General features: G+C 38.5%; 1 protein-coding gene across 1 annotated transcript; it reads right to left on the bottom strand.

The window, feature by feature from the left end:
* Window positions 1-11,277: 11,277 nt before the first annotated feature.
* Window positions 11,278-12,015, bottom strand: LOC132650785 (zinc finger protein 120-like; the record flags this gene model as incomplete). Its single annotated transcript, XM_060376103.1, has 1 exon — window positions 11,278-12,015. A coding segment is annotated over one exon (738 nt), but the record flags the coding sequence as incomplete, so codon positions are not given.
* Between the last annotated feature and the right edge of the window lie 3,223 nt (window positions 12,016-15,238).

The raw sequence follows: 15,238 nt of genomic DNA, 5'->3' as shown, positions 1-15,238 counted from the left end.
GTTCAGGGTGATGAATATGGATCTATTTGCATTTTCTACATGTAGACATCCAGTTAGACCAGCACCATTTATTGAAGATTCTATCATTTTTCCATTGTATGGTTTTGGTTTTTTTGTCAAAAAAATAAATAAAGTATCCGTAGCTGTGTTGGTTTATTTCTGAGTCTTCTGTTTGATTCCATTGATCCACCATTATGTACCTATGCTAGTAGCATGCAGTTTTTTATTATTATTGCTCTGTGGAACAGTTTGAGATCCAGAAGATCTGTTGTTGTACAGATTGTTTTAGCAATTCTGGATTTTTTGTTTTCTATATGAAACTGACTTTTTTTTCTTTAAAGGTCTGTAAAGAATTGTGTGGGTATGTGATGGGAATTGTACTGGATCTGTAGATTGCTTTTGGCAGGATGGCCATTTTCATTGTTTTAATCCTACCAATCCATGAGCATGGGAGCTCTTTTCTTCTTCTGATATGTTTTTTCAATTACTTCCTTCAGAAACTTGAATTGTTTTTTAAACAGGTCTTTCAGTTGTTTGGTTAGAGTCACACCAAGGTGCTTTATGTTATTAGTGGCTATTTTGAAGGTTGTTTTTACCCTAATTTCTTTCTTGGCCCTTTTGTCTTTCATATATAGGAGGGCTACAGAATTTTTGTTAATTTTGTATCCAGCCCTTTTGCTGAAAGTGTTTATCAGCTGAAGGAGTTCTCTGGTTAAATTATGGGATCACTCATGTATATCATCATATGCATGGGACAACTATTGCCACCTCTGCTGAGCAGGGAGACCCATGCTTGGGCAAGGGGAAGTACAGGGGGGGTTGAATATTCGACACTCTCAATCCTTGGAGATGTCCATGGGTGACCTGGCTACAAACTCTCCAAACTCACAGATTTTCCCCTCTCACCCAGGAAACCTCAATGTGGATGTTCTGGCTTCAGCAGCCCCTCCATTCACAAATTTCAGAATTTTAGATCCTGTTCCCCTCAGAAACATTGCACACTGTTTGCTGCCATGCTGGACCCCTTTCCTTTACTTAGATTCTTAGAAAGTTCTTCTCCTATCAGGTTAGTATCATAAACCTGAGATCAAATATCCATTGTATTTCTAATCCATGCCTCTCTTGGTGCTGATCTTGCTTTTAAAGGTCTAATCACCTTTTTGCATTTTAAATAAGCATTTGCAAAAGCCAAAAATTCAATTGATATTTTTCTGGCTTCTGAATCTGATATGTTCACTAGGCTGGAGTATCAAAAGAATTTTCTATGGACTGTTACAGCTAGAATGAGATCACCAGTGGTAGTGGAAATTCGGGTGTTCTAGCCTATGGCAATACCAAAGTGTTACCATTCTTGGTTAAGCTGCTGTGCTAAGCACCTCAGAAGTGCAGGTGAAAGTCCATGCCTGGTTGGTTGCAACCAAGACTCAGGCCTGGTGAGACACAGACCCAGTGAGTCCTAGGCCCAGTGGGCCATTGAGCAGGCCCAAAGGGAGATAAATGATGACTCTCAGGGGCCATGATGGAAGGCTGATGGTATCAAGTGGCATACAACCAACCACATGAATTCACACCCAGCATGTTTATTTGAAGTCAGGGATTTATAAACCTTGGGCAAAGAGAAGGATTTTGAGGATGAATGTTTGATTTACTATGGTCTAGGGGTCAAGGATACTTGGCTTATGTATGCATGAAAATGTATATTCATTTTCCATGCAGTATCATGGTCCTATTGCAAGAAGGAGAACACAGTACTTAATTATCCTATTTGTAGGGGGAAAATCTCTGAGTACAGTTGAAAGTCACTGCTGAAGAATAAGATCCTAAGCAGGGTGATGCATTTCTAGGAATTTAGAGATGCTTGTTGGAGCAGTTTTCTTATCAGGAAAGGGTTTGGCTAATAATCTGCCCTGAGGCTCTTTACCAGACCTGGGGTCAAACATATCAGGGAGTGGATTTTTAGGCCCTTCCTTGAGAAAACAGAGTTCACCTTCATAGACTGAGTGCAAATAAATGGCTATCCAAAGATGTCAGAGTTTACCCTAATCCAGCAAAGCCTCACATCCCTCAAATGTTTGTTGGCTTTATTTAAGGAATTTATTGGTTTCCTCCAATAGTGTGATTATGTTTTGCCTGGATTTCCTTATGGAATTTATTCATATCACATACCACAGCACATCCTGAATATACAAACATAGCTGAAAGATACACACAAAAAAATCTTTAAACAAACAAACATCATGAAGATGATGAAGATGATATTGGTCATTACAGCAATTGGTGCAAAAGGAGGTGTTTAAGTATATAATACAAGCACACTGTTGCTATAAAAATCTGCTTTCTTCTACTTGACATTTAAAAGTTTACGTTTTCTGACACTGGTGCAGACATATATCCAATCATCAATCACAGAAAATAATATGGTTCCCAAATGATCATAACAGATATCCCTTTCTTTATCATAAGAGTAGGAGATAATTTTAGTAGTCAAAATTATTTTATTCTAATGTTGAAACATTTGTATGCTTTAATGGAATCTCTTCAATTGGAATAGCCCTCCACCTCCAATACATTTTTTATTGTTGCCAAAGGAAATAACCAGATTGCACAAGTTGAGTAATGGCCAGTGATGTCTTTGATTTTGATTTTGACTATAATCCTATTGTATTTGCTTATAGGACTATGTTATATTTATAGGCCTATCTTTGAGTTTCCTTTTGACAGGGGTGCTATGTATATTGTGTGATTTGTTTATTTATATTATATTATATTATATTATATTAATTTTTTCTCTTGAAAGGAATAGACCTTCACATATTTTTGCCTTCTGAAAATTTATTATATTATGCTATAATTCCTTGAGTTTCTGTTGATTTGGGGACTTGATTTAGAGAAACAGTTTTACTTTTCTCTTCTTGATCTTAAAGGCTTCCCTCTCCTCATTCCTTGGTATATCTGTGTTTTCAAATTCTTGCAATCGTCAATGTATCGGTTTTTACTACTTAAGTGACTGATAGAATTAACACAATATTTTTGTTTTTTTATATTTTTTCTTTATTAATTACACTTTATTCACTTTGTATCCCCCCTGTGATTCTCTCCCTTCTCCCATCCCAATCCCTCCCTTCCTCCACCTTCTGCATGCATGCCCCTCCCCAAGTCCACTGATAGGGGAGGATTTCTTTTCCTTCTTTCTGATCCTAGTCAATTAGGTCTTATCAGGAATGGCTGCGTTGTCTTCTTCTGTGGCTTGGTAATGCTGCTTCCCCCTCAGGGGGAGGTAATTAAAGAGCAGGCCAATCAGTTCATGTCAGAGACAGTCCCTGTTCCTATTCAAATGGAACCCACTTGGATACTGAACTGCCATGGGCTACATCTGTGCAGGGGTCTTAGGTTTTCTCCATGCATAGTCCTTGGTTGGAATATCAGTCTCAGGAAAGTCCCCTGTGCTAAGGTATTTTGGTTCTGTTGCTCTCCTTGTGGAGTTCCTGTCCTCTCCAGATCTTACTGTTTCCCACTTCTTTCCTAAGATTCCATGCACTCTGCCCAAAGGTTGCCCATAAGTCTCAGCATCTACATTGATAGTCTGCAGGGCAGAGCTTTTCATGGGTCCTCTGTGTCAGGCTCCTGACTTGTTCCCTCTTACTTTTTCATATATTGTTGTATCTTTGTCCTTATTAGCTTCAGTTGTCAACATTTCAAAGCCTACAGTCATCTGAGGGAGCCTCAATTAAGGGCATGCCCTCAACAGAGAAGCTGGCTGCTATATCTGTGAGAGATTGTGTTGACAGATGATTGGTGTGGGAAGGCTCTTCCACTGAGAGATGCAATAACCCTAAGAAAATGGGCTTGGCCCACGTAAGATAACTACCTGAGCATGAGACAGTGATTAAGTAGGAGACCAACCCAAAAACGTTTGTCATGGCTTTTGCCTTAATTTCATTCAAACTTGACTTTCTATGCTAAGCTCCCAAAATGATGGACTGTGATCTGACATAACCAAACTCAATGAGTAAACCCATTTGTGACCTGGGATTCTTTTGGTTACGGGATGTAGTCACAGAACAAAGTAGCAAATTAGAACAAATATATATATATATATATATATATACAAAGAGTGATTTCACTGCTGGACACAACCTTGGAATATTCACTTTTTAAGGAATATGGAAAACATCAGGATTTAAGATGGGAAAAACTTTAGAAAGCTGTATACAGAGCTTCATCGGCTATTCTGGTAGGACTTAGTTGATCAGAGTGTTGACAGTAATGCAGACAAAGTAAGTCCAGGTCATAGGATTTCAGTGAAAAATAGACTCCATGGAAAATTAAGCTAGAGGTCATTTGTGTGATATTTTAGCTGCAAATCATGCTTATTCTGCCCATGCCTTGAGAAATTGAGTAAAGTAGAATTAAAAAATAATGGGCTGGATTTCTTACATGGAATGTTGAATCTGTTGAATGGATATTATTAGTGAGATGTTCAGGGCCAGAGTAAAAGAATGAGCCAAGTGGAGCAGAAATAAATGTAAGGTCTTTGGTTTGTAGAGAAAAACACTAGGTAGTTTTAGATGGCAGAAACGTGGTGAAACAGAGACAGGAATTTTCAAGGAGATTATTGCCATCAAAGAGAAGGTCCTAGCTTTGGATCTGAAGCCTAAGATGGTTTCCATAGATTAATACTCCCTCTTGCTAATTCTTCTGTTAATGGAAGGAGTAGGCAACGTGATTCCTAGTGCCAGGAAAGAACTTCATATAAAAGCTGCTCCAAATGTGGTCAAAGTGTGACAACGTCCATCCCAATTTAGAATCCAACTTGACAGGCTCACCCATGTTGTGCTGGTTCTGGAAACAAGAAAGATTCAAAATTTAAGGTAATGGATGCTTTCTTTGTGGTTTCTGTTCAGCACTGTGCCAGCCATCTGTGTTTGGCAGAATCAGATCCCCAGCGAAGATGCTGTAAAGGTTCATTGCATGAAGCAGGGTCAAGTTGTACCTTGACACTACAAGATGTTCAGATACCTAAGTTATGAGACACATCTAATATAGTGCTGCCTTTAGGAAGTGGAAGTAACCAAACAGAGATGTATGATACATTGCAGGGATAGGACCATCTAAGCCTTTTGAATCAGCAACAGGATTTGTTGTTTTCCTTGCTGATCTTTTTTCCTTGGTCCAGTCTCCCATCACTATATACTGGAATGAAAATGGGTATTCTGTGCATCTATGTTGGAATGATGTAACTTGTTTCTGATGTTACAAGATGTGGCACCCAAGAGATTTTTCTTCTGTGTCAGTAGAGACTTTGGACATTTGGACAGTGTATGAGCTATTGCAGAATTTTAGGATCATTGAAATTAGACTACATTTTCATTATGGGATGACAATAATTCTACAGTGAATTTGGTCAGAACATATTTGATTGAATCAAAATAGCTCCCAGAGAAGATAATGTTTCTGTTTTGACATTGAAGAAAAAGTTTCTATGTAGCTGTGGCTGTCCTGAAAGTTGGTATGTAGACCAGTCAGGTTTTGAACTTACAAGTCTAACTGCAGTTGAGTATTTGGCTTAAATTTAGTCCAACATGCCTGGCATGAACATCATCATCATTGGCCGCTGAGCCTGGAATGTAGGGTCAGGTGTATGACAACCTTCCTACTTGTTCTGTTTGGTTCTTTTTAACTTTATTTATTTATTTATTCACATTTAATTCATTTTTAATTTAAATTTGTTTCTTAATAATTTATTCTCTGACATGAACTTGGCTCTTTGATCACCTCCTCCTGGAGGGTGCAGCCTTGTGAGGCCAAAGAGGAAAATGATGCAGCCATCCTTGATGAGACATGATAAGCTAGGATCAGACAGAAGGGGAAGAGTTCCTCCCCTATCAGGAGACTAGAAAAAGGGCATGGGAGGGAAGAAGGAGGGTGGATGGGACTGGGAGTTACAGTAGGGATACAAAGTGAATAAATTGTAATAAATAAATAAATAGCATTTAAAAATAATTTATCTGCTTAACATCCCAGTTGAAACCCCTCCCTTGTCTCTTGCTGGCCTTACCCTCCTTTCCTCTTTCCCCCTTATCTAATTTTCTACTTCTCAGATGGTAGGAGCCCTCCTATCAATTCTCACTAGGACTGCCTGTATCCTCTTCCTTTGTGACATGCAATGCCCGCTCCACCACGGGGAAGTGATTAAAGAGCAGGTAACAGAGTCCATGTGAGAGACGTGGGATCCTCTTACTATGGATCCCACATGGAGACTGAGCTGCCTATCAGCTACATCTGAGCAGGAGTCTGGGTCCTCTTCATGAATTGTCTTTGGTTGGTGCATCAGTCTCTGCAGGTCCCCTGGGCCCAGATTCATTGGACTTGTTGGTCTTCTTAAGGACCTCCTGTCAGCTTTGGGTCTTTTTATCCTCCCACTCTTTCCTATGACTCCCTGTGCTCTGCCCAAAGTTTGGCTGTGAGTCTTAACATCTGCTTCGATCCCCTGCTGGGTAGAGTCTTTCAGAGAATATGTATGTTAGGCTCTCATCCTCTTCCCTCTCCTCAGTCACTTCTGATGTCAATTCTATTTGCCCTTTTGAATAAGAATTGACCATCCTCCATAGGGTCCTCTTTTTATTTAGCTCCTTTAGGCCTGTGGCTTGTGGTCTGTTTATCCTGTATTATGGCTATTATCCACTTACAAATGAGTATATATCATGCATGTCTTTCTGGTTTTGGAATAACTCACTTAGGATGATAATTCCTAGTTCCATCCACTTGCCTGAAAATTTCATGGTTTCCTTTTTGTTTTTCAATACCCAAGTAGCATTCCATTGTGTAAATGTACCACAATTTCTGTAAAACAATGGTTTGTTTGAAAGACATGTAGTTTGTTTCCCTATTCTGACTATTATGAATATAGATGCTATGAACATAGTTGATCAAATATCTTTGTTGAATGGTGGAGCATCTTTTTGATATATGCCCAGGAATGGTAGAGCTGGGTCTTGAAGTAACACTATTTCCAATTGTCTGCGAAAGCCTAAGATTGATTTCTAAAGTGGTTGTATAAATTTGCACTCCCACCAGCAATGGAGGAGTATTCCTCTTTCTCCACATTCTCACTAGCTTGCTGTCACTTCAGGTTTTGATCTTAGCCATGATGGGTTTAAGATGGAATGCCGTTTGCATTTCCATTATGACTACAGATATTGAGCATTTAATGTCCACCATTTGATATTCCTCTGTGGAGAATTCTCTGTTTAGTTCTGTACCCCAGTTTTAAAGTGGATTATTTGGATTGCTGGAGTTTAATTTCTTGAACTCTTTATATATCTTGTTTATTAGCCCTCTCTGTTGTATGAAGGGTTGGTGAAGATCTTTTGTCAGGCTGTAGGCTGTCATTTTGTTCTATTTACAGAGTTCTTTGCTTCATAGAAGCTTTTTGTTTCATGAGATCCTATTTATTAATTCTTGATCTTAGATCAATTGTTCTTGGTGTTCTGTTGAGGAAGTTACCTTCTATGCCAATGAGATCGAGGATCTTTCCCACTTTTTTTTCCAGCAGATTTAGTGTATCTGGTTTTATATTGAGGTCTTTGAACAACTTGAACTGCAGTTTAGTGCAGGGTGATAAATATGGATCTATTTTCATTTTTCCACATGTAAACTTCAGGTTAGACCAGCACCATTTGTTGAAGATGCTGTCCTTTTTCCATTGCATGGTTTTGGCTTCTTTGTCAAAAATCAAGTGGCCATAGGTGTGTGGGTTTATTTATGGGTCTTCACTTCAATTCCATTGATCCACTGATACTTTTTATTACAGTACCATGCAGTTTTTATTACTATTTATTTATAATAGAGCTTGAGATGAAGAATGGTGATACCTACTGAAGATCTGCTATTGTACAGGATTGTTTTAGTTATTCTGGCTTTTTTTATTTTTCCATATGAAGCTGAGAATTGTTTTTTTCAAGTTCCTTAAGGAATTGTGTTGATATTTTGATGGGAATATCATTGAAACTGTAGATTGTTTTTGGATACGATGGCAATTTTTCCTATGTTGATCCTACTGATCCATGAGCATGAGAGATATTTCTATCTTCTGGTATCTTTTTCAATTTATTTCTTCAGAGACTTGAATTTTTTTTTTCTTTTCATATAGGTTTTTCACTGGCTTGTTGAGGATAACATCAAGATATATATATATTTTTCCTGGCTATTGTGAAGGGTGTTATTTTCCTAATTCTTTCTCAGTCTATTTGTCTTTTGCATACAGGAGTGCTACTGATTTTTTTTAAGTTAACTTTATATCCAGCCATTTTGCTGAAGTGTTTTTCAACTGTAGGAGTTCGCTACAGTAGAATTTTTGGGGTCATTTTTGTATAATGTCATATCTTCTGTGAATAGTGATATTTGACTACTTCCTTATCAAGTTGTGTCCCCTTGATCTCCTTTAGTTGTCTTATTGCCCTAGATAAAACTTTGAGTACTGTATTGAAGAGATTGGTAGAGAGTGTGTAGCCTTGTCTTGTCCCCAAGTTCCATGGTATTGATTTAACTTTCTTTTCATTTAGTTTGATGTTAGCTATGAAGTTTCTTTACATTGTCTTTACTATTTTTAGATATGTGACTTTGTTCCCAGTCTCTCCAAGACTTTAAACAAGAATAACTGTTGCATATTGTCAAATGCTTTTTCAGCATCTAAGCAAATGATCCTATGTTTGTTTGTTTGTTTTATTTGTTTATATGGTGGATTACATTGATGGATTCCATATACTTAACCACCCCTGCATGCCTGGGATGAAGCCTACTTGGTCATGGTGGATGATATCTTTGATATGTTCTTGGATTTAGTTTGTGAGTATTTATTGAGTATTTCTGCATCATTGTTCATAAAAGAGATTGGTCTGATTGTGAAAATGGCCATACTGCCAAAAGCAATCTACAGATTCAATGCAATTCCCATCAAAATACCAACTCAATTCTTTACAGACCTTGAAAAAAAGATTCTCAGCTTCATATGGAGAAACAAAAAACCCAGAATCTCCAAAACAATCCTGTACAACAACAGATCAACTGGAGGTATCTCCATTCCTCATCTCAAGCTGTACTACAGGGCAACAGTAATAAAAACTGCATGGTATTGGCATAGAAACAGAAAGGAGGATCAATGGTACCACATAGAAGACCCAGAAATAAATCCACACACCTATGAATACTCGATATTTGACAAAGAAGCCAATTCCATTCAATGGAAAAAAGACAGCATCTTCAACAAATGGTGCTGGACCAACTGGATCTCTACATGCAGAAAAATGAAAATAGATCCATATTTATCACCCTGCACAAAACTAAAGTCAAAGTGGATCAAGGACCTCAACATAAAACCAGATACCCTAAATCAATTGGAAAAAAAAGTGGGGAACAGCCTAGAACTCATTGGCACAGGAGACAACTTCCTGAACAGAACACCAACAGCACAGGCTCTAAGAGCAACAATCAATAAATGGGACCTCATGAAACTGAAAAGTTTCTATAAAGCAAAGGATACCGTCATCAAAACAAAACGACTGCCTACAGATTGGGAAAGAATCTTCACTAACCCTTTATCTGACAGAGGACTAATATCCAGTATATACAAAGAACTAAAGAAGCTGAAAAGCAGCAATCCAAGTAATCCAATTAAAAAATGGGGAACAGAGCTAAACAGAGAATTCTCGACAGAGGAATATCGAATGGCAGAAAAACACTTAAAGAAATGCTCATCCTCATAGCCATCAGGGAAATGCAAATCAAAACGACCCTGAGATATCACCTTACACCCATCAGAATGGCCAAGATGAAAAACTCAAGCGATAACACATGCTGGAAAGGTTGTGGAGAAAGGGGAACCCTCCTCCACTGCTGGTTGGAATGTAAACTGGTACAACCACTCTGGAAAGCAATCTGGCGCTTTCTAAGACAACTAGGAATAGTGCTTCCTCCAGACCCAGCTATACCACTGCTAGGTATATACCCAAAGTTTGTTCAAGTCCACAAAAAGGACACTTGCTCAACCATGTTTATAGCAGCTCTATTTGTAATAGCCAGAACCTGGAAACAACCCAGATGTCCATCAACGGTAGAATGGGTACAGAAATTGTGGTATTTTTATACAATGGAATACTACTCAGCAATCAAAAAGGAGGAAATCATGAAATTTGCAGGCAAATGGTGGGATCTAGAAAAGATCATGCTGAGTGAAATATCCCAGAAGGAGAAAGACAAACATGGGATATACTCACTTATATAGACCTATAAGATATGATAAACAATGAAATCTATACACCTAAAAAAGATAATCAATTGAGCGGACATGGGTTAAGATGATCAATCCTCGTTTAGAAAGACAGATGGGATGTGCATTGAATGTATGACAGGAGTCTACTGAGTACATCTGAAAGACTCTAACTAGCAGTGTTTTCAAAGCAAAGACTCATGACCAAACCTTTGGCAGAGTACAGGGAATCATAAGAAAGAAGGGGAGTTAGTCTGATGGGGAAAGGATAGGAGCTCCACAAGGACCAAATATATCTGGGCACAGGGTCTTTTCTGAGACTGACATTCAACCAAGGACCATGTATGGATATAACCTAGAACCTCCACTCAGATGTAGCCTGTGGTAGCTCAGTAACCAATTGGTTTCCCAAAGTGAGGGGAACAGGGACTATTTCTAACAGGAACTCGATGACTGGCTCTTTGGTCTCCCCACCCCCGAAGGGAGGAGCAGTCCTGTTAGGCCACAGAGGAGGGCTTTGCAGCCAGTCCTGAAGATACCTGATAAAACAGGATCAGATGAATGGGGAGGAGGTCCCCCCCATCAGTGGACTTGGAAAGGGGCACGGTGGAGATGAGGGAGGGAGGGAGGGAGGGACTGGGAGGGAATGAGGGATCGGGACACGGCTGGGATACAGAGTTAATAAAATGTAACTGATAAAAAAAAATAAAATAAAAAAAAAGAAAAAAAAAAAGAAAATGTTTCTCTTCAGTATGAATCCTTTCATGCCTCTGGAGGTAGCACCAAAATGGAAAGGCTTTCCCTCATTGATTACATTCATACGTTTTCTCCTCAGTAGGTGTTCTTTTATGCTTTTTGAGATTTCTGTGTTGTGAAAAGGCTTTCTCACACTGATTACATTCGTAGGGTTTGGCTCCAGTATGAATTCTTTCATGTCTGTAAAGGTTGCACCAATGTGCCAAGGCTTTACCACATAGATTACATTCATGGGGTTTCTCTCAAGGATGTATTCTTTTATGCCTTTGGAGTTGTCCGTGTTGTGAAAAGTTTTTCCCACACTGATTACTTTTGTAGGGTTTCACTCTAGTATGTATTCTTTTATGCACTTGGAGATTTCCTTTTTTTGAAAAGGCTTTACCACACTGATTACATTCGTAGGGTTTCTCTCCAGTATGTGTTCTTTTATGTACTTGGAGATGTCCGTGTCGTGAAAAGGCTTTACCACACTGATTACATTCGTAGGGTTTCTCTCCAGTATGTGTTCTTTTATGTAGTTTGAGATTACCGATTTCTGAAAAGGCTTTACCACACTGATTACATTCGTAGGATTTCTCTCCAGTATGTGTTCTTTTATGACTTTGGAGACTTCTACAATATGCAAATGCTTTACCACATTGATTACATTTGTAGGGTTTCTCTCCAGTATGTGTTCTTTTATGTACTTGGAGATGTCCATGTCGTGAAAAGGCTTTGCCACATTGATTACATTCATAGGGTTTCTCTCCAGTATGTGTTCTTTTATGCACATGGAGAGTACTGGGGTGTGAAAAGGCTTTCCCACACTGATTGCATTTGTAAGGTTTCTCTCCAGTATGTGTTCTTTTATGTACTTGGAGATGTCCGTTTCGTGAAAAGGCTTTTCCACACTGATTACATTTGTAGGGTTTCTCTCCAGTATGTGTTCTTTTATGCAGTTGGAGACTACTAGGTTGGGAAAAGGCTTTCCCACACTGTTTACATTCATAGGGTTTGTCATAAATATGTATTCTTTTCTTTCTGCAAAGATAATTCAGATATGTGTAAGCTTTACCATATTCGTTACCCTCATGAATCTTTTTTTAAAGATTTATTTACTTAGTATTTATACTGTGTTCTGACTGCATGCTAGATGAGGACACCAGATAGAGGGTTACAAGCCACCATGTGGTTGGCTGGAAAATGAATTCAGGACCTTTGGAATAACAGCCAGTGCTCTTAACCTCTGAGCCATCTCTCCAGCCAGTGATGAATCTTTATGTCAGTACAAACTATGTTTGCAATTTGGTTTAATCATAAACTGAAATTACATCTTAACCTCTTATCGCTTTCTTTACATTCATAGTTTCCCCCTTGATTGTGGGTTTCTCTACCTTACAAGATACCTTTGATGGTAAGAAACTTCATTACATGGCTCACTGACAGCACCACGTTTCTATGAGTGGTTTTTCATATTTAAAAAGAACTAGAAGGAGCCAGCTTTAACACAGGGACTGCATTCATAAATTTTCCTATAGTTGTAATCACACTGCATTCATAAAGGGAACCAAAATAAACACAACAATTTCCACAGGGCTAGTAATCATAGGGATTTTCTGTAATGTGATTTCTTTGGCTATATTTTCATTGAGCTTGGAAATCTAATTAAGTATATTAGTTTAATTTTTAACAGTCCTCTCTTTTGAGCAGACTTTCCGAAGGTGATAGGAGTTCATAATTCATTCGTTATTAATCATGAATGGATGAATGAACACATGAACAAATATAAATTTATACTGTTGTCACTATCATGCTTTCTACTGTACACATGTACAGGATAGTTTAGAATGCAATAGTGTATGATAATGTGCATCTGGAAAAACCCAACCAGGAAAAGTGGGCATTGCTGGATCCTTCCCAAAAGCATCTCTACACAGAGGTAATGATGGAGATCTACAAGATCATCACTTCTATTGAGGAGACAATAAATACTCTTTAACAATTCTCTGCAGGGTGGAGGGAATTTTATGAATGAAGGGAAGATAGCAAGGGGAGGACAGGAGCTCCACAAGGAGAACAATTGAATCAATATACTTGGGCACAGGGTTCTTTTCTAAGACCAATACCCCAACCAAGGACAATTCACAAATATAACTTAGAACCCCTGCTCAGATATAGCCCATGGCAGCTCAGTGTCCAAGTGAAATTCGCTAGTAATAAGAACAGGAACTGTCTCTGATATGAACTCAGTCACTAGCTCTTTGACTAACCCTTGCTGCAGGCGCAACAGCCTTGGCAGGCCACAAAGGATGACTCTGTAGCCTGTCCTGATGAAACCTGGGAAGCTAGGGTCAGACTGAAGAGGAGGAGGGACTCATATATCAGTGAACTTGAGGAGGGGATTGAGAGGATATGAAGAAGGGAGGGAGAATTTGGAGGTAATGGGGTACACCCGGGATACAATGTGAATAAACAGTAATTAATATTAAAATATAAATAAAAACGGAAGAACAACAAATGAAACATTTCCACATACACACAATTTTGCTTTTTGTTCTTCAAAGACATGGTTATTATGGTTCCTCCACAACAGTATTCTTGACCCTCATAATTTCCATCTGATTAAACTTCACAACTTTGCTTCAGGTATTTGAGTAACATAACCTTTGTTATGGAATATTTGCTCATCAGTAGGTTTTGTACACAAAATTATCACCTATTTTATGAGTATGCTGTTTACAATATGAGTGGTGAGAGAGGATCAACAGATAGGGATTTCTACAGAGTATCTCAACATGGATATGATTAATGATTTATCATTTACAGAGGAATTTTAATTTAGAACATGGCTGCTCTGTCAAAAGACCCCATTCAAATACCTTCTATGTCAATGTGATCTGGCTAGAATACAAACACGCCTTTAATCCAGGAGACAGAGGAAAGCAGATCTGACTTCAATGCCAGCCTGGTATAGAGCAATGTCCAGTAAAGAAAAGCTTGGATTCAGGCATGGTGGTACATGCTTTTAATCCCCAACTATGGGTGTAAAAATAGCTGGTAGAAGGAAGCACCCATATTTGAAAATGCTGTCTCATTCAGTTTCAGGAAAGGTGACAAATTCAGAAAAATAATTGACTGCATAAGATACATGTATCTCTCATGAGAAGAGAGAGGAAATGAATCACCCAAAAGTGGCTGGCGCTACCAGGAGAGAGAAGGGAGTTTTACTGTGCAGTAATAGGCAGGTTGGAGAGAGAAAACTAAGGTGAAGATCAAATGAAGCAGAGAATAAAAAAGAGCTGAAGATTAGAAAAGACTGATGGAGTTAGTTTGAGACTAAACAAAGCAATTTAGAGGTCAGGACAAAAGCCAGATTGAGCAGGAATTCTCAAGGACAGAAAATCTTCTAGGCCAAAGAAAGAGTGTATGGAACCAAGAAGCTGCCCTGCCCAGGCCTAGGGTGGCAGACAGAGGGGCAGTCATTTTCAGAGATCATAATTTCTAGATTGAGCAAATGTCGTTTGTACAGTAATATCTATTTAGCAAGGGTTTCACTGTCTTCTTTTGCATTGAAATGCCTGGCAAACATAAATAATATAATATACCTAACAGTGCGGAACATGGGTTTGGGAGAATTTAATGTTCCTTACTACTCTTAAAGTGGTGTTTGATTTTCCACTGTTGGTTTTCTTTAAAATTTCTGGGACACATTAAAATGTTTTCGCCTCTGAGATGGCAAGCTGGCTCAGACATTAAGAGCACTGGCTGTTCCTACAGAGGTCCTGAGTTCAATTCCCAGCAAACACAGGTGGCTCATAACCATCTATAATGAGATCCTGTGCCCTCTTCTGTTGTGCAGGTTGAATAATGTATAAATAATGAATAAACAAATCATCTTTAAAAATTTCTTCATAGGCATATTTAGAGAAGCTTCCATGAGTAATTACCTTCCATATCTAGTAGATAGTCCATAATGTTCTTCAGTATTATGCTCTTCCCAATTGTAGCCTGAAATATGGACCAGAAAGTGACTGAGAGAGGATTAAAAATTAGGCAAAATTTAAGTTTCTATATTCAGTGAACCCTAGAAACATACCTGATTTTTTCTTCCTCATTCCAAGTGAACTTATACAAGAACATCAATAAGAAAAGTCAACAGTAACAACAGTTGTCCCCTTTACCTGAATAGAGAAAGAAAATTCACTGTCTTACCTATAGCTGTAAGGTGCTTGAAGG

Source organism: Meriones unguiculatus (assembly GCF_030254825.1).
Source record: "Meriones unguiculatus strain TT.TT164.6M chromosome 13 unlocalized genomic scaffold, Bangor_MerUng_6.1 Chr13_unordered_Scaffold_33, whole genome shotgun sequence".
Taxonomy (NCBI): domain Eukaryota; kingdom Metazoa; phylum Chordata; class Mammalia; order Rodentia; family Muridae; genus Meriones; species Meriones unguiculatus.
The sequence above is the reverse complement of the archived record's forward strand: the minus strand, read 5'-3'. Positions and strand labels throughout refer to the sequence as shown.